The sequence below is a fragment of the Cervus canadensis genome, chromosome 20 (assembly GCF_019320065.1).
Source record: "Cervus canadensis isolate Bull #8, Minnesota chromosome 20, ASM1932006v1, whole genome shotgun sequence".
NCBI lineage: Eukaryota > Metazoa > Chordata > Mammalia > Artiodactyla > Cervidae > Cervus > Cervus canadensis.
In genome coordinates this window covers 28,518,627-28,539,515 of record NC_057405.1, presented here as the reverse complement: position 1 = coordinate 28,539,515, position 20,889 = coordinate 28,518,627, and the positions used below count along the sequence as shown (strand labels likewise).

The following is a 20,889-nucleotide window of genomic DNA, read 5'->3' as shown; positions in this document are numbered from 1 at the left end:
AAGATCCCCTGGAGTAGGAAATGGCGAGCTGCTCCAGTATTCTTGCCTGGAAAATAACATGGACAGAGAAGCATGGCTACAGTCCATGGGGTTGCAAAGAGTCAAACATGACTGAGCAATGGAGCACTTTGACAAAATAACAGATTAATTAAATTTTTTCTGCAAATATATTTTGGAATGATCCAAATGAAAGTACTATCTCAAATTAAGTATCTTAGTACAGATAAACCAAAATTAATGTACTACAATTCACCTTAAAATTGTAGCAAAACAATGTTTAGAAGAAGTTAGTACTTATAAAGTATTTTTAACCCATCTTCCAGTTAGCTCATGAGTTACCACCCATTGACTTACGTGAATTGTTCAAAAATGGTGCAAAATCTGTGAACAAATATTTTATGTTGAAGAAAAGATAAAAATGCCAAAAATGTTAAATAAGCATTCTTCTAATTCATAACGACTTCCCATCAATGGAGGTGGTGACTAACCCTATCCATAGCCAAGTACTCCTATAATAACCTACAAGTAGATGCTGCTTTCCAACTTTTTAAAATCTATTTTGATTATGTTTGGGGGACATCCTTATTGATACAAAGAGGACCAAAGTTTAATTTCTAAACACAGTAATATCCAAACAAAAATCCAAAACAGCAACTTAATAATCAACATGAGGGTACCGTTAAAGCCTTACTAGAATTTTTACAGGGGGAGAAAAAGGGAATAAACTCATAAACTCACTAAAAATGCTTTTTATATAGAGAAAAAGCACTACCACACTTACATATACTCAGCAGGTTTTAATTTCTTCACACAGTTTTAAATCTTAAGCTGACATTTTTAGTTAGGAACGATGAAATAAAACTACTCTCCAAAGTCACTGTTTCAAGCAAGCAAATATAAATCTTTACTGGTTAATTTGCTACTGCCCCCCAAAATTATTTCTGAAAGCCTCCTTCTAGGGTAAATGTGATGAGGGGCGTGCCCCCCTACTACAGCAAAAGGAAAAGGGTCCTGAGCCTCCCAGTTCCTAACTCTTAAGAACTAATCTTGATTTGTCAATGTCTTCAAGGCAGTAACACCAAGGTTATATTTTTGTTAATCGCTAAGTTGTCATCATTTTGCTTTCTCAAATTACAGAAGTCCAGTCCTTCTAAATATTAAACTGCAAAGCCATTCCTTTTACAAGTCAAGCAGCTGCACCATCAGGAAACCTCCTGGAGAACAGAGTTTTCTCAAATGAGCCGTTAATCAACCTGGTGCCCGTCACTTTTCCTTCTAACTGTACTCCTGTGTCAGAATGAATTTTCCGTGAGAAAAAAATAAAAATGTACTTCTCAGAGAAGAAGTTACATTTTACCCTGAAAATGCACCATGTTCAATTAAAATTCTCTGAAGACTACACATATGTGGAGTGTGTTCATACACAAGTCCTAGTTTTGTTCACATACCTGGATGGGACCCTTGGGAAATTTTCTTAATCTACTCTGTTGTTCCTCCCAGTGGTACATTATGAATGGAAACATTATGGGAACCAGTAAGGCAAGCCACATTTTACTTGCTCCTTTTGGGGCAAAGCTGGCTGAGTAAGGTGCCAAAGTTTGGTTTGATACAATAATACAATAAAAACTTATATATTCATTAAAAATGTGGGTGTCAAATATGATAACATTTATTTCTTTAAAGAAGTGCATTCAGATGTATAAATTTTGAAATAGAACATAATGAAAGTCAATCAGTTGAAGGTCATGATTAGAACATTACAGCTAAAGATTAGCGCTAAAAAGAATACTCCTTCGTCACTTTTACAAAGCAGAGCAACAGTGGTAGGAACTTGGTACAGACAGTGAACAGAGAATGGAATCGTTGTATCATGTTCAATTCCCAGAGACAAAGTTTTAAACCAGAGAAGAGAGTGGTAGTTACAGAAGATCAATGTTTAGAGGGCTTTCCACCTGCCATCTCTTAGTTACAGGGCAAGCTTACCACTCTTTCAAGAGTCTTGCATTCTGATTGATGACACTCATGAACAGTCACTAACACTAACAACACTTCCCTTCCTCAATCCAATCTTTGCAACAGCTTAGAAACACTTAAATTTTACCATCTAACTGCCTTTCATCAAACACTGTTTTATTTGCTAGGAAGGTAGTAAGGAGACAAAATATAACCATGAGCTCATTTCCTAAGTCAGTTTGGGTCATGCAGGGCTAAATTATACTATCAAGAGTTGGGAACATACCTTTTCTAAAAAAAAGATATTAAATATGCTGTCACCTTGACATTAACTGGAATTAACCTAATCCAACTGCTCCTGTAGCAAGCTGAATAAATGAAATTCTAACTATTGTTTTTAAGACTGAAATTACAACTCACAGTTATTCTTACTTAATGTAAAGCTAGTATGTGCTTATACTAGGTTATGACTCTTCTGCGGTATTTCCCAATTCCATGTACACAACGTTGCCTTTTGAACAGTAAAGTAGCAAAATTAATTTTTAAGATCTCAGTCAAAAAATCAAATTCTGGCTGAGGGAAAATTCTTCTAAACCAAGGTACTATTTCTCACTCTTATATTTTCACAGTATTACAGTGTGTTATTTGCAATAAACATTCCTTTTTCATAGTAATCTTTATATTTCCACACTTAATCTTTACATTTGTCTGTATATGTATATGTGGAAAGAATACATATTTACAGCATTATCACACAACTTCCTCAGTAGCGACAATTCTTACCCTTGAATTTATCTTAATAAGTAAATTCAATACTTGTAAACAAATATGACTTTAAAGATGTATCTAACAGAAATAATACTCTGAAAGATAAGCCATCATGGTTGTGTTAGGTTCAGCGGACCCACAGTTCTAAAGTAAGAGGAAACTTGGACAGTTTTACCCAAGTGCCTTATGCATAGTTACATGTAATTATATACATATACTGTGGAACATTCAGAAGTACAGATGTGTTTTTACCATAATCAGTAACAGACTTTGGAGCACGCTGTTCTGTTTCCGTATTTCTCTTCTTGTTCTTGGATTTCCAAGCATGATACACTTTTAGTCGCCTATGAAATTCTTCTCTGCAAGCTGCCAGGAGCTCAATATCTATCAATTACATAGAAAGATTAAAAAAAAAAAAAAAAAGCAATGAACATCCTAATTTAGTTCTCTAGCATAATTATTCTTTGGCATAAACATACATATTTCTAAATGAAGGTTTCATTTTTAAATTAACAGTGCAAAATCAAAAGTAAACCAATTATTGACAAAGATGAGTACTTTCATGGTAATACTATTTTTTAATACTTACAGAGCATTTTCTTATGCATAACTACTATCTTATATTTTTACTCCACACAAGAACTCTGGACCAAATAGGTCTTTTATAGATGAGGAACTGGAATCAGAGAGGTTAAGTCACTTGTCCAAGGTCATAGATCAGAATAACAGAATAAGAAGTCACTGTGCTCAAATATAAGCTAGATTTACAAGCACCACATGTTTGACATATGTAATTATGGAAATGAACTCAGTGACAAGGGAAAGAAGAACAGTGAGGCATCCTGCACAATTATGACATCTGAGGTCCTAGTCACAGTGTCCCAAATTAAAATGCTATGATTGACACGTGAACACAACTGTGTGGGATCCCCTGGATACAGTATTTTACTCTGTTCTGTGGAAGAAAAACAGCTTTAAAAAGGAAAATCTCCACTGCCATTTTTCACTCTGCATTCTTGGGCCAAAATCCTTGCAGAGGTAATCCCATGGACAGAGGAGCCTGAGGGGTATAGTCCACGGAGTCACAGAGAGTCGGCCACAACTGACGCGACTGTGCTCATGGACCAGAAGGGTCTGATGCATGGGCATTTAGCTATTACGAATAATGGCAGGAGTGCTCCGTGCTGTGCTTAATCGCTCAGTCGTGTCCAACTCTTCGTGACACCATGGACTGTAGCCCGCCAGGCTCCTCTGTCCATGAGATTCTCCAGGCAAGAATACTGGAGTGGGTTGCCATGCCCTCCTCCAGGGGATCTTTCCAACCCAGGGATCGAACCCAGGTCTCCCACATTGCAGGAGGATTCTTTACTGCCTGAGCCACCAGGAAGCACATGTTAGGAGAGTCAGTCATTGATACAGCCCCAAGTGTAACTTCTCTATGCTCTTCCTCTCTGGCCTGCAAAATCAGTTTAACTTGATATCTTTTAGCTTTGTGAAGAAACTAGGTCTTCATTGCAAGGTGTGAGTAAAAACAGAATGGCTTCACAGTCATCAAGACAGTATGGTACTGGCACAAAGACAAAAATACAGATCAATGGAACAAAAGAGAAAGCCCAGAGATAAATCCACGTACCTACGGACACCTTATCTTCGACAAAGGAGGCAAGAATATACAATGGAAAAAAGACAACCTCTTTAACAAGTGGTGCTGGGAAAACTGGTCAACCACTTGTAAAAGAATGAAACTAGAACACTTTCTAACACCATACACAAAAATAAACTCAAAATGGATTAAAGATCTAAATGTAAGACCAGAAACTATAAAACTCCTAGAGGAGAACATAGGCAAAACACTCTCCGACATAAATCACAGCAAGATCCTCTATGACCCACCTCCCAGAATATTGGAAATAAAAGCAAAACTAAACAAATGGGACCTAATGAAACTTACAAGCTTTTGCACTACAAAGGAAACTATAAGTAAGGTGAAAAGACAGCCCTCAGATTGGGAGAAAATAATAGCAAATGAAGAAACAGACAAAGGATTAATCTCAAAAATATACAAGCAACTCCTGCAGCTCAATTCCAGAAAAATAAATGACCCGATCAAAAAATGGGCCAAAGAACTAAACAGACATTTCTCCAAAGAAGACATACAGATGGCTAACAAACACATGAAAAGATGCTCAACATCACTCATTATCAGAGAAATGCAAATCAAAACTTCAATGAGGTACCATTACACGCCAGTCAGAATGGCTGCTATTCAAAAGTCTACAAGCAATAAATGCTGGAGAGGGTGTGGAGAAAAGGGAACCCTCTCACACTGTTGGTGGGAATGCAAACTAGTACAGCCACTATGGAGAAGAGTATGGAGATTCCTTAAAAACCTGGAAATAGAACTGCCACATGACCCAGCAATCCCACTGCTGGGCATACACACTGAGGAAACCAGATCTGAAAGAGACACGTGCACCCCAATGTTCATCGCAGCACTGTTTATAATAGCCAGGACATGGAAGCATCCTAGATGCCCATCAGCAGATGAATGGATAAGGAAGCTGTGGTACATATACACAACGGAATATTACTCAGCCATTAAAAAGAATTCATTTGAATCAGTCCTAATGAGATGGATGAAACTGGAGCCCATTATACAGAGTGAAGTAAGCCAGAAAGATAAAGACCATTACAGTATACTAACGCATATATATGGAATTTAGAAAGATGGTAATGATAACTCTATATGCAAGACAGAAAAAGAGACACAGATGTACAGAACAGACTTTTGGACTCTGTGGGAGAAGGCGAGGGTGGGATGTTCAGAGAGAACAGCATTGAAACAAGTATACTATCAAGGGTAAAGCAGATCACCAGCCCAGGTTGGATGCATGAGACGGGTGCTCAGGGCTGGTGCACTGGGAAGACCCAGAGGGATGGGATGGGGAGGGAGGAGGGAGAGGGGATCGGGATGGGGAACACATGTAAATCCATGGCTGATTCATGTCAATGTATGGCAAAAACCACTACAATATTGTAAAGTAATTAGCCTCCAACTAATAAAAATAAATGGAAAAAAAAATTCAAAAAATAAAAAAATAATAAAAGAAAAAAGAGAAAGGCTTCAATTAATCTATATGAAAAGAATCCCACCCCAATCTCGGCATTCACCCCCCAGCTACAGAGCCGCCCCCCTTCTGTCCGCTCCGCACACTCACCACAGGAGGTGTTGATGGTGTCGCGGAGCTCTGCGTACCTCCACTTACTGAGGTCGTGCTTCTTGGCGCCAGCAGCCGCCTTCGTGGCTTGCACAGCAGGGCCTCTGTAATTATCACACATTCTTACATATCGAAACCGGAAACACAAAATGCTGACTAAATAGGCAAGAAAATGAACCTAAGTTTGCAAACTGGAAACAACTACTGGAAAATATATATTTTTTTATCTTTAATAGACAAGATTAAGAATGGTGTACTATGGAATGCCCAGGCAAATTAAAATTTTCCACCACATCATTTTTGTATTACACTCTAAATCAGAACTTCTGATTCCAATATTCTAGTACCATGGACTCAGAAGTTCTGATTTAAATATTTTTAAATTTAGAAGTTTAAAATACCTGTTTAAATATTTTACCCACACCTGTTTAAATATTTTAACTCATGCATATATGATCACCAAGACTTAATACATTTATATATTCCTCAAAATCAAAACTACAATGAGGTATTACCTTACACTAGTCAGAACAGCAATCATCAAAAAGTCTACAAATAATAAATGCTGGAGAGAATGTGCAGAAAAGAGAACCCTCCTACACTATTGGTAGGAATGTAAATTGGTACAGCCACTATGGGGAACACTATGGAGGTTCCTTAAGAAACTAAAAATAGAACTACCATATGATCCTGCAATCCCACTCCTGGGCATATATTCAGAGAAAATCATAACTGGAAAAGATACATGCACCCCAATGTTCATAGCAGCATTATTTACAACAGCCAGACACAGAAGCAACCCAAATATCCAGTGACAAACAAATGGATAAGGAGGATGTAGGTATAATTAATATATACAATGGAATATTACTCAGCCATAAAATGAATAAAATAATGCCATTTGCAGCAACATGAATGGACCTAGAGATTATCATACTAAGTAAGTCAGACAAAGACAAATATCAAGTGATATGTCTTATATATAGACTCTAAAAGAAGAAAAAAAGACACAAAGGAACATATTTTCAAGACAGAAAAAGATCACAGACACAGAAAAGAAACTTGTGGTTGCCCAAGGGGAAAGGGCGGTGGGGAAGGGAAAAATTGAGGTGTTATTAACATACACACATAATTCTATTATGTATAGAATTAATAACCAACAATGACCTACTGTATAGCCCAGGAACTAAGCTCAGTATTATGTGATTATGTGAAGTGAAAGTCGCTCAGTTGTGTCTGACTCTGCAACCCCAGGGACCATACAGTCCATGGAATTCTCCAGACCAGAATACTGGAATGGGTAGATGTTCCCTTCTCCAGGGGATCTTCCCAAACCAGGGATTGAACACACGTTTCCCACATTGCAGGCAGATTCTTTACCAGATAAGCACCAGGGAAGCCCAGGAATACTGGAGTGGATAGCCCATCCATGTAGTAAGGGAAAAGAATCTAAAAACTTGCTGTGCTATACACTTACACGATACTGTAAATCTACTATGCTTTAATTGAAAATTGTTTTAAAAATCAAAAGAGAACTCAACATACTTTAAGATCATTAGAAGCACAAGAAGGGTTAAGGGCCAGTCACCTGCAGACTATCGGAAGCTGCAGATGACCAAGCCCCAGTCATTCCTACTGGCTGACTCTCCCTGGACTTCTGGATATTTACACGTCCCCAGGGGAGCAGCCAAACTGCCAACCTTTGCATAAATCTCCAGATACAAGCTAAAAGAGCTGCTGGAGCCTGGAAACTCCTGTGACTTTTGAGTTCAGGTCAAAAGTTTGAAAAGTTCTATAAGCAGATAAAACCACACCTTGGTATTCAGTGAGTAATCGTATGACAACTAGTAAATTAAAGGAAAATGGTTGTAGGTCATGAGACAGATAACAGAGATTCCAAAGGGTACAAGTAACATGCCCCAACTGGTAGGAATGTTTGAGTGGGAAAACAGAAAGAAATAAAAAATAAAATACATATATTTACAATATAAAAAGTAAAATAATAAATAGTTTAAAAATTAAATGGGATAAGCTGTTTCACAGCAATTTTCCTGAGGGATGATCATGGTATAATGTTCAAAATGAGCTCATATTTTCTCAGTATTTTACATTTTGAAAGACAACAGCAATCGTGGCAAACCACCAAGACACACGACACTTAATGAGACTAATGTTATTTAAAAACGATGCTTGAAAATATGAATCGTCCTTCCTGAAATAAAATTACTCCTTCAGTACTAAGCTTAAAATTGAAACAAGGTACTTTTGACTCTTCGAAAGGGGTAGTTATGCGTTTTTAGAGAATAAAAAGAAGCATACTTCACCCCACATACTTAAAAATTGTTAGACATGATGATTTTTAGTCATTTATAAGCCAAGTTAAAGAATAATGTGTGCCCATTCAGTCCTTCCTGCATTTTCATGGTTACAATCTGTTTCGAGTTCACTGAAGAATTTCTTCATAAGCTGTGTAGCTGGCCATTCTTCACGGAGCTTTTTCTTCTTAAATGCTTTGCTCAAAAAGAGCCAGCTGTGTGTCAGCAAGCTCTCTCTATTACCCTTAACAATAAATTATGCTTTTAACATTATTCAAATAGCCGTTTTTTCTTTTCTGCATCCTGAAACCACCATTCAATAAGCTTAACCAAAAAAATCTCTTTTCTTCCTAGCTCTTCTACCAGTCTTTTCTAGAAAGGCACCTCAAATTATGGGTTTTTGCTGCTGTTTTCTTTCCTTTTGAAAGAGAAAGTGATTCTACACAATATACAGCTTTATAGACTGTCAGAATATATATGAGATGTTGATATACGTAAGATGTATTTTGATTCTTCTAAAAATCACACTGAATTCAAATTATTACTGCTTGAAATATGGTTTCACTATTACCAACTTTTAATTTATATTACCTCAAAGAAAAATACACCTGCTAAAAAGCATATTCAGCATCCTAAGAAGTACATAAATCAAATTCACTTAAATGCCCCCCCCCCACATCTTTGGAAGTATTAAGATAGTAAAGTGAAGGTTCACTTTCAACGACTGATTATTTAGACTTGTTATAAAGACAATCATGTGAACAACAGGGTAAGGCAGTGGCAAAATTGACTTTGATTTTTAAAAAAACATTAATTTGAACACTTTCAATTAGCTCTGCAAGTTCAGAATTGAAAAGTTAAAAGGTTATTGATTCGTATCCAGGTGATAATGGACCAGATCCTGCTGGGAAGTTCTATTCCTTGGTGGCTCAGCTTTTACACCCTGGTTTTCCATCCCTGTGCTATGGTGGCAGGGGCCTGGGGGCCACACGCTTCCTCACTTCTCTTCCCTTCCCCAGGCACAGTGGGTCTCAGGTCAGAGGGCAGCACCACCCTCAGGGGGCCTTTCAAAGTGTCCCTTCTGTCACAAGGACAGGAAGGGTTCCCCGACTGAGCCTGAACTGGAGGGGTCCCTGGAAAGAGCGACAGGACCAACAAGAAGAGACAGTCCCATCCGAACACCAGCTGTATCCCCACTGAAAAACGCCAATTTACAGGAACTCTGGGTTTGTTTGTTTTTTAACCTTTCTCTATGTTAGTGTGGCAAGAGGGCAGAGTGACATTTCTTGTACAGAAACTTTACATGGAAAGAACAGGCTACTCTATATAACAGGTTCTGGTCCAAGTGATGAAAATATGATTTTGATGTGACACTTATCTCCCCAAATTACACTGCACTAACCTACTCAAAATTTCTGACATCTCTTTCGCCATTTGCTCCCTATAAGAAAAATAATAATACAAGTTATATAAGACAACTATATAAAAGTATAATGAAAATTTCAATAATATGATTGCTTTAGTAACCATACACTATTATTTTACTTTGCATAAGTTGGTAATACACTTTTTGATATATAGCCATAAAATACAACAAAATTTTTGTTTAAATCCAGTTAAAGTTATTTGAACTTCATTTTTGCAGTAGAAACTTTTGGATAAAGTCTCATGAGAGCCATGCTTCTGTGATATTTTTATGTACAGAATATAATCAGCATGTTCTAAAAGCATACAGGGAACGTGGTGGAATTCAGAATCTGTACAAGGATTTTTGCACTGGGGTTGCTTGGTAAATATTAATTAGGGCATAATGGTGGTACACCAAATGATCTATTTTATGGTGTCAGAGTTTAAATAAGAGTCTGATGTGCTCAAAACTCTAAAATTCTAAATCAAAGCATGTCTAAAAAAATTCAAATGCATCAAGCACTTGTTAAATTAAAGATCAGAAGTGTTCTAACCTTCCAAGGATAAACATTTCCCAAAGGCAAAAACTTACTTTTTTTATTAACCAGAAGACTGTAACTTTTCTTAAAATCTGCTTAATTCTGTGTAATAGAATGTTCATGTAATCATGTTCATCAGCTTCATTAGTATTTTATTTTCCTGTTTTGCTCTCTTCCTTCATAATCAATCATTCTCTCATTCATTCTATTCATCAGACTCTGGTAACCTCAAAAATCTTATAAATCAGCAAAAATCAAGAGAAAAGAAGATGGCCATGTTTGCTTCAGGGCTCAGAGCTGGGCCCTAATCAGAAAGAAGATCTCATGACATTTAACTGACTGAAACAAATTTCCTACATCAATTTGCATTGGTAGCTGTTGCATTCATGGTGATTCTATGTTTATGTGAAACATCTGAGTACCTACTATTGTTTTCCTATAGTTGAGAGTCAGCACTTTCATATTAAAATAAATAAAATATAATAAAATAATTATAGACTACTGTCTTTTTATTTCTCTTTTATGTGTATTATTTAGAGAAAACTATTAAAGTAGGTTGCATCATTTATGAAACATTTGTTATTGGTACTGGGATCTGATAGAGTTAAGAACCTACACTATAAAGGGTACAGCTAGAGAAATAAAAGCTGTTAAACAAACTTCCAAATTTTATATATATAGCACATATATAAAAATATATGTAAGAAGTATATTTTATGCATATAATGTATATGTATATCCCAAAATGTTACTTAGATTCTCTCTGTGGGGAGATTTTCATAACAAAAAGATACACAAGCACCACAATTAGCATTACATATATATATAACTTCAAATTATGAGCTGTTTTAGGTGTTAGCAGAATAAACTATTATACATACTAAAAGACAGCCATCTGCCATGACTCAAATACTTTAAATATTTTGTTTATTCTTATTTCTATCTCTACGTCTACTTCTATAAAGACATCACTAAGGGCAATTAAAAAAACATAAAATGGGTATTAAAGTTTAAACAAAGTTAGCAAACACAAAGAAAGAAACCAAATCATAAACTACTGTGACTGAACACCAAAAAGGAGCATTAAACATTTTTCCTGGGCAAAATAATAATGATGATGATAGTAATAATGACGTAAAATTTACTTCAATGAGGAAAATATTTCTCCTAAAAAGTATCCACAACCTATTAAAAAAGAGAAAAAAAAGGTTACATGATTAAGTCAACTTTAAAAGGTAAATGACATACGGTGTCATTGTGCGTCTTGTTCCATTAATTCTGTGAAAAGAATACATATATTTTAGTCAATACCATAACCAATCCTGAACTGTGAAAATCTGGATTGTGCCGAATTTGTGTTTCAGTGACTGTGAAAATTGATTTTCAAAACTCCATTATCTCTATTTAACCTATGTATGAGAACACTCACTCAGAATTTTAATGTTTTTAAATCTTCATTACAAATGATTAGAAAAGAATAAACTAAAGGCATTCCGTGAAAATTAAAGAGTGAATATATTATGTCTAGATTTTAAAAAATTACTCATGTGGGGTTTGTGTTTGGTTTTAGTAGAATCTAGAAGTGATAATATTAGATAATGTGAAACCATTACTTTGCATCAAGGATCATTAGTGTTATTAAGTGAGATCATAATTTGAAATACATTATATACATAGAAAACAATTCTTACTTAGAAGTTACTGGATGGAAATCCAAGCTGGAAAAGTAACTTGAAATTGTTTACTGCAGCAGAATCTATCTACATATATATTTTTAAATATATCACAGACCCCAAGAACATTTTCATGCCATATATTGAGAACAAAGTTACTTAGGTTCTTACTCATAAACATGTTAGAAAGAGTTCAGTGCTAACTAAGGTAACATAAACACTCAGAAACAGTTGTAGCCCATGGAGTGAGATAAAATAATCAAACGTGGGAAAATATATAGAGAACATCATCCACAATGCAGTGTTAACGCTTGCAGTACAGCGTATAGAACAACCAGGCGGTTCAGAAGTGAAGGGGTTCACAGGGAACTGAGGGTCAGGAAAAGCTTCCTGGAAGACAGCTGGCAGAAAGGACCTGAAGGAACAGTCCAAGGAGGAGACATCACCCCTACAGCTATCCCACAGGAGAACTAAAACTCTTCTGCCCTTCAAGTCATAACTACTTGCGTATCTCCTAATTACTTCGTAGTGATCCCATCACCCAGCTAATGCTGTTTAATTTAAATCATAGGCAGCTCATGCCTTATGCTAAAGTTCCTAAATGGTCCACTCTCTCTGAGACCACTCACACTGGATGAACTGCATCTTTCTGAGGATGGGAAGGAGTCCACATATGAGCTAGTATCTTATTCACAGTACACGGAATGACACTGGATAGAGCTAAATATTCAAATGCTTAAACACAGAGTTAACCCATAAACACCAGCAAGGGCTCCATTAACGAGTTTTTCACTAAAGAGCTTCAGCCTTAACAATGTCAGCTCTGCCAAGTGCGGAACTGCCTCACACACATCCTGGCCAGCCTTGGCTCACTGGGAGCCCGGCCTAGCCCACTAGCTGGTTATCCACAAAGGCTCCAGACACATCACCAAGAGGCAGGTGGAAGGAACTGAGTAGCAGCTGGGCTGAACCTGCAGTTAAAAAGCCAGTGTCAAGCAAAAGCACTTTAACTACAGTAAGAATGCTAGTAATTAAGAGCCCAAAGTGAAGTGAAGTGAAGTCGCTCAGTCGTGTCCAACTCTTTGCGACCCCGTGGACTGTAGCCCACCAGGCTCCTCCCTCCATGGGATTCTCCAGGCAAGAATACTGGAGTGGGTTGCCATGCCCTTCTCCAGGGGATCTTCCCAAACCAGGGATCAAACCCAGGTCTCCCGCATTGCAGGCAGACACTTTAACCTCTCAGCCACCAGGGCAGCCCAAGAACCCAAAGGGTGGCTCCAAACCAATGAGCTCAACAGTTATTGTAACACACAGGCCTATTCAGTTTATTTAAATATGACTTTCATATACCATTCAAGCTCCAGAGCTCCCCAATATAATCACTCACTACAAAATGTGTGAAGGAAACTTAACATACCCTTTTCCTTACCTGTCTTTGTTTTCAGCTAAATAAAATCTAACTGCCACGTTCCAACGCGGACCAAATTTTCTACCTTTCACAAGGAAATAGCAACATCTAGTGGTCGTGTTTTGATCGTTTTGTCATAAACAGCACTCGGACATTCTGAAAAGTATGGTTACACACAGGCCCCCAATATATATACCACATAGGTACTTATGCATAAAGGAATTCCACAAACAAGTTTTGTTTTTACAAATAAATAATAATAACTAATGTTTGTACATTCTATATTTTTAAAAATGAATCTGTTTATAGTTAAACCTTCCTGCAACTTTTAGCAAGAACTTCCATATTCTTCTGTTCGGTAGGAAGTTAGACATGAGCTGCAAGGGGAAGCCTGGCTGAAAAGGATGCAATCTCATTTCTAAACTCCATCTCAGACACACCTAGGAGAGCTCAGAGATGCTACAAGATAACCACAGAGACTCTGCAACTCCTGCACATGCACTCTACTAACACAGTGGATACAAAAAACCACAGAGGCTTCTCCAAGTAACCTTTGGCCATGAGGAGCCCAGTAAGGGTTGATGAATATTCTATATCCAATCTAATTATAACAGACTGAATTATGGGAAGACATAAACAACACAGTCTGTTGTTATATAACTTGAAATTATCAATCAGCCTTGAGGGTAGACCTATTTGCATTCCCTTTCATTGATTGGTGGTGGGTACAAGCCCTACTTTGAACCGGGCATAACAAAAAGGAGGAGACCGGAAGAATAAAACGGGAAGCCAAGAGGGATGGATAGGAAGGATGAGGAGGACTCCTTTGGGAGTATCTGACTAATAAAAGATCTGTCTGCTTGAGCTGAAATGAGCTGTAACTTGTCTGTTTTACACTTTTTAGTCCATTGCTCCAAATTTTTGTTGTGAGGAGACAAGAACCGAGGAAGAGAAATAAACTGACCTGACACCTCCACACTCCATACTATTTAGAGATAATTCAGACCTGAGGAGCAAAGTTATTTCCATGTGATTAAGCTGCCTTCTTGGAAAGGTAAATCTTATTTATTCTAAATCACAGTGGGGAAAGGTATGTGTATGTGTAAAATTTCTCAGGCGTTAGGATATACGATACATTTGAAAAATTTGCAATACATTCCAGCCTCAAATATATTAAACTGGGCTATAACATATTCACCATTTTTATGCCAGTATTTCATGTCAGATATTTAAAAACTGTCTACCCTTTATACAATATTCTTTGATAGTTTCAGAGTAAACCAAGATGCTTCCTTTAAGTACTTATGAACTGAAATAGCAGTTTTAATTTTCAACACAGCTTGATGAAACCAACAGTTTCATTCACTTAAGTGTAAAAGTAAATAGAAATAATTTTTAAGCGGCAAATATACCAGGACCTAGGCAACATGACTTTCCCCCTACTCCCCTTTCCGTGGAAGGAGAGGCAAGGCGGCAGGTGAGTAAAGCAGCAGCGCCTTTCCCCAGGCCGGCATCGCCCCGCCCTCCCGAGTGCCCCGCCCCGCCCACCTGTGTGCCCCTCCCACCTGTGCCCCGCCCCGCCCCGCCCCGCCCCGCAGGCGGTACCTGCGCAGCGCCGCCGGGTCGGCCTGCGCCTCCTCGCTGATGAGCTCCGCCTCGCTCCGGGCGATGCGCAGCGCCAGCTCTCGGTCCCGGCGCTCCTGCTCCCGAACCGCCTGCTGCTGGGACTCCTCCTCCCGCTGCCGGGCCAGCTGTGCCTCCACCTCTGCCTGCCGGCATAGAAGGCCGTGACTCCAGGCCTCTCTGCCTGTTTACCTCCTCTTCCCCTCACTGTGCACACTTACTCCAAACACGTTTCTCTTTTCATTTTTCTTTAAGACTAAGAAATACATACTCTTTAACCAGAAATCTCCCATCTTGTCCACTTCTATATTATGATTAATGTATCCTCATGTCCCAAACCAAGAGTCCGCCGTTCTATCACTAGAATATGAGTTTCTCCCAAACATCACATTAGTAGCCTAGGTGTGACCTGAATACCAACACCTACACTGCAGATTTCAGGAATTTAAAGTCTTGGTTGTGCTCAGGATAAATCAGAAAGCCAAGACAGACAGACACTCAAAATAGGATTAATTATTCTCAGACATGGATTAAAAAAAAAAAAAGATGGTGGAGGTAGGCAGAATATCTTAATCCTAACCTATTAATATTAGCATCTACAACAACATTATAAAATAACATTTTAAAATATTAGATAATTATGTTGTGACTGAATGCTGACCTGACTTTCCCCCTCTGAATAATAACAAACTAATACTTACTAAACAAGGCACTGTTCTAAATGCTTTAATAGGTATTACTTCATTTAATGCTCACAATTATTATTTATCTCCATTCCAGAAAGAAAACTGTGGCCCACAGTCACTCACTGTAACTCCTGCAAAATCACAATTTCTGTCAGTGAGAGGCTGGATTTGAACTCACTTCCCTAGCTCCAAAGTCCCTTCCCATAACCACTTCTGAAACTGCCTGTGCTCTCTAGGATAAATCAATGACAACTTATCTAGTAAATGAAGATCTTCTTCTGTTTTATAGTTTTGTAGATTGCATTTAGTAAGAATTCAGTCTGACTGCCTAGAGAGTACAGACCTGAATACGTTTTTCATCATCTTCCCTTTTCTTTCTTTCTTCTTCTTCTTGTTTTCTCTTCGCTTCCATCTCAAGTTTCCTAAAAAAAAAAAGAAAAGAAAAATTAGAAAACTATTCAAAAACTGAACAGAAAATAAGAAACTCTTCAGAAGAAAGTTTAACTGTTAATAAATAAATGTTACAAAATGGGAAGTCAAATTAACTTCCTGGGTATTACATTATTAACTTATTTTTTGAAAAATAAAATTTAACTTTGAGAGCAGCTCTTTAGAAACAAAAGAAATATAATTATACTCCATAACTGTTAACATCTCTGGATTAACTTGGTTATCAAGCCTACTTGTAAGGTCTTGATCACACTGCCTCTCCAATTAGACAACTCAAATTCTTTCTGTCTGCCTTACTATGGCAATCTTACAAAATGTTACCAGTTTTAAAACTGCAGAGAAGTACCTTCCTCCTAGATCATAAAATAATGTCAAAGTCATAGTTTCAAAAGGAAGTTAAGAAATCCTCAGGTGTGAGTTTAACCAAAATTCAAATTATACTTAAAATCATTTCATGCTATTGAAAATTAAGCTTACTTTCTCCATTTTCAAACTTCTTTTAAAATTATAATTTAAATATAAGAACATCACTTTTACAGGTAAGAATATTCATTAACCACCATCAACACTTCAGCATTCACTATGGCATCAGTTTCTAATCCAAGGCAACAACATAAATGCCTTACATCCTTCTTTCCTCCTCCTCCTTTCTTCGACGTTGTTCATCTTCTTCACGTCTTTTTCTTTCTTTTTCCATTTCTTCTTGAATACGCCTCAGCCTTTCTGCTTCTTCTTCCTGCTGCTTTTTTTTCTGTAATGCGCTGAGAAGGACCTCTGAGCTTTTAACTAGAGCATCATATTCTTTCTGTATTTGTTCCCTTGTCATCATCGTGGACTTAAAGAAACAATACAATGGACGTGCACTTAAAAAGTTATCTCTTCTGCTGTACAACAATTTGAACACACTAAACACCAATGAACTGTACATTTAAAAAATGGCTAATTTTTTAAGGTGGTAAGTTTAACGTTATGTGATTTACCACAATTTAAAAAGAAAACCCAACATGCACATACACAGCAAAACTGAAAAAGCTGGTAAGCAGTAGGCCCATTATCTTTTTATATTGCTTAACTATTATATAATATTAAAAAATTTAAGTTATCTCTATGAACAAAATTTGAGTCTACTTCCTATCAATCAAGTAATCAAATATCTTAAGAGTGTACTTTAAACAATACTGTAGTTAAAGTTTATTTTTTTAAGAAATGATTAATTTTGCCAGAGTTTACTACTCTTAAATATTAATGATCAAATAATACCTCAGGAATATTTAAGAAATTATCATTATACCCAAAATTGTTAGATGATTTTCTTAAATGTGGTTGGGTTGATTTTAATTGATTAATACCGCATAAACAGCGGTGGCTCTGGACAGATCTATAAAATCAGCTAAGGCTAGCCAAAGCATTTTCAGTTTTCTCTTGACTTCTTTCTCCATTCTTACTCCAAGATTTATCATTATCTGTAGAAAATATCTAAAAGCCTCACTTTAAGATACTATATCTCACATAACTGAATTATGAAAGTCAATGAGAAAAACATTGAGGCCCTAAAATATAACAGAAAAAGATATGAATAGACAGAATATAATCAACAAACAACCTCAAAAAATAAATTTTCAATCCCACTAGTAATCAAACAAAAATCAAAACCAAAAGGGCCTCTTTTTTTTCTCTTACAAAATATGGGAGAAAATTGTTATTTCATAAAAGTTAAGTAATTTATGATATAGCCTATATGAAGATAATGTAATTATAGGGATGAGGCAATAACATGATGTTAGGAATCTGAAATAAAATGTACCTTATAAGAATGATGCAAAAATATGTGCATATAAAATAAGATTGAGAGGAATATGTAGCAGTATATAGCTGAATGTGTTAGTGGGAGGGGTAAAAATGTGGGGGTGATTTTCTCCAAATTGTTGATAATATTACATTACTTTTAAAATTTAAAAATTAGTTTCCAAAAGTAGAAAAACATGAAACAAAAGAAAATAATTTGCATTAATTTTCTCTCAGTAAGGATTTTGCAAAAGCTTACCAACAGAGTATAATATTTTAGTTAATATTTTGGAAAAATCTTTCCTAGCAACAAATGAATTGCACAAAAATTGCCTTCTTTTTAATTTTTTTGCTATGAAAAATTTCAAACACAGAGTGGAGAAAATAATATGAGTATCACTTATCACTGAGACTCAACATATGTAACAGTCTGTATTTTTTTTTAAAAAGGGCATTTTTCTATAAAATTTCAATATAATAACAAAAATATTAAACTGTCTTTAAAAGTCAAAAGTCATTTGGGTTAAAACTACATACCTTAATTTTGGCCATTAAAGCATCAATAGAAATTTCAAGGTCCTTGACCTGTTTATTCATCTCTGGTTTTCCATCTTTCAATGCACTTACTACTTCATTAAATTTATCAAGTCGTTTTTTCAGTGTGCCCACCTTAACCAGGCCATCAATGCTGCGAAGATAATACTTAATCAGTTTAATTCTACCACTGAATCATACAAATAGATTTTTCATTTTAATTAAATGCTAAAAATATGACTAGACAGAATACTTCTGCTTTCATGTTATGCGATATTCTTTTTTTAGGTCTCTTGTTGAAGGTAAAAGAAATCATCAAATATGGATGTGAATGACATTAATATTTGTCAGTAAGATTTAAGACTTCTATACTTACACTGAAAAATTTGAGAATTCAAATTACAGAAAAACTTAAAAGGAGTAATTGCTTCGAAAATATGTTATAGATGAAGTTATTCAGACCTCCATATTTAAAATTTCTAAATTAATAATAAAAGAATCAAATAAAAAATAAAGGCTAAATTTACAGTGACACAATATAATCCCTATAGATAATCTTGAAAATTATGGTCAAAACATTAATGAGATGTTTTTGAAAACAATGTTAACTTGACATTTACTAATAAACTCAAGTCATTAAAATAATCAGAATAAAACAGCTCCTTTCAATCTTTTATACTGTTTACATTTTTCTAATCTAAACCTTATGTCCCTCACTTATGGTAGAAAGTGAAGAAGAACTAAAGAGCCTCTTGATGAAAGTGAAAGAGGAGAGTGAGAAAGTTGACTTAAAGCTCAACATTCAGAGAATTAAGATCATGGCATCTGGTCCCATCACTTCATGGGAAATAGAAGGGGAAACAGTGGCTGACTTTGTTTTTTTGGGCTCCAAAATCACTCAGATGGTGACTGCAGCCATGAAATTAAAAGATGCTTACTCCTTGGAAGGAAAGTTATGACCAAACTAGACAGCATATTAAAAAGCAGAAACATTACTTTGTCAACAAAGGTCCATCTAGTCAAGGCCATGATTTTTCCAGTAGTCATGTATGGATGTGAGAGTTGGACTATGAAGAAAGCTGAGCGCCAAGAAATGATGCTTTTGAACTGTGATGTTAGAGAAGACTCTTGAGAGTCCCTTGGACTGCAAGGAGATCCAACCAGTCCATCCTAAAGGAGATCAGTCCTGGGTGTTCATTGGAAGGACTGATGTTGAAGCTGAAACTCTAACACTTTGGCCACATAATGTGAAGAGCTGAGTCATTTGAAAAGACCCTGATGCTGGGAAAAATTGAGGGCAGGAGGAGAAGGGATGACAGAGGATGAGATGGTTGGATGGCATCACTGACTCGATGGACATGAGTTTGGGTAAACTTTGGGAGTTGGTGATGGACAGGGAGGCCTGGCGTACTGCGGTTCATGGGGTTGCAAAGATTCAGACACAACTGAGTGAGTGAACTGAACTGAACTGAATCTAAGCTACTTCAGATCCTTTTACAGAATGAGGCAAGTAATGAATGAATGAAGAAATTAATTAATATCCAATAAGTAACAGACTAACACATCTTTTTACAAAGAACACGAGAAAAAAGAAAACTCTGAGTATGCAAACTGCTCTTTACTTTGACCTTCTAGCCATTTTATTTTAGGATAAACAGGTATCTTGGATTCTTTAAACTCTATTCATCTTACCGAGGTTTGTGTCTCCTTTTGCAAAGCCACATTCGAACAGTTTTCTGCATTTTAATGCAGGCTTCAGCTCGGTATTTTATTTTGTTTTTCACTATGTGTAAGAGGAAAATATAATGATAGAAAATTATTTAGCTTAAATTAAACATACAGCATTTCTAAAAACCACTCATTTCCACAAAGCAATTCTCAAGGAACATAAAAATCTCGATGAACATATTATACCAGACATCAAAGTTGGCACAACATTTCTTTAGTTCCTTAAACTTCTTAAAACAAAAAGTATATCAACTATATGGCCAAGTGTACAGTTTAAATATGCTATTTCCTTGTTACGCTACAATAATGTGTCCCAAACTGTCCTAGGCAATATTGGCTTAGGAAATGTTAACGCGTGTGCCTTTTTGCTTTTTCATTAGGTGCACTTTTTTTCATTGCTGCATGTGAGCTTTCTCTAGCTGCAGCAAGCTGGGGCTGTTCTTCACTGTAGTGGCTTCTCAACAGGATAGGGGAGCACAGAATCCAGGTGCATGGGCTTCAGGAGTTGCAACAGACTCCGGAGTGCAGACTCAGTAGTTGTGGCACACAGGCTGAGCTGCTCCGAGCATCTGGGATCTTCCCGGATCAGGGATTGAACCCCTGTCCCCTGCATTGGCAGGCAGATTCTTAACCACATACCACCACAGAAGTCCAACAGGTGTGTCTTGAAAAAAGGATTCACCTGTCAAATGAACTCGGGAAAAGCTATCTGCTACGCCTCCTTCTGAAGATTCACAATGAACATACCGTGTGGCCTCTAAGGATCCCACCACAAAGGACTCTACTTAACTTCATCACTCAG

General features: G+C 36.7%; 1 protein-coding gene across 5 annotated transcripts in view; it reads right to left on the bottom strand.

The window, feature by feature from the left end:
• Positions 1-20,889, bottom strand: part of MYO6 (myosin VI) — a 156,543-nt gene that overhangs the window by 4,783 nt on the left and 130,871 nt on the right. For 2 of the 5 annotated variants that reach the window (XM_043438982.1, XM_043438983.1), the window contains exons 24-34: positions 20,052-20,142; positions 18,363-18,513; positions 16,667-16,875; positions 15,934-16,012; positions 14,887-15,050; positions 11,892-11,918; positions 11,449-11,478; positions 9,657-9,695; positions 5,940-6,043; positions 2,974-3,105; positions 355-381 (exon numbers count right to left, since the gene is read on the bottom strand). In XM_043438982.1, the coding sequence (XP_043294917.1) occupies positions 355-381; positions 2,974-3,105; positions 5,940-6,043; positions 9,657-9,695; positions 11,449-11,478; positions 11,892-11,918; positions 14,887-15,050; positions 15,934-16,012; positions 16,667-16,875; positions 18,363-18,513; positions 20,052-20,142 (1,053 nt within the window). The remainder of the gene's footprint in view (positions 1-354; positions 382-2,973; positions 3,106-5,939; positions 6,044-9,656; positions 9,696-11,448; positions 11,479-11,891; positions 11,919-14,886; positions 15,051-15,933; positions 16,013-16,666; positions 16,876-18,362; positions 18,514-20,051; positions 20,143-20,889) is intronic. The other 3 variants (XM_043438984.1, XM_043438985.1, XM_043438986.1) reach the window with 3 other exon arrangements.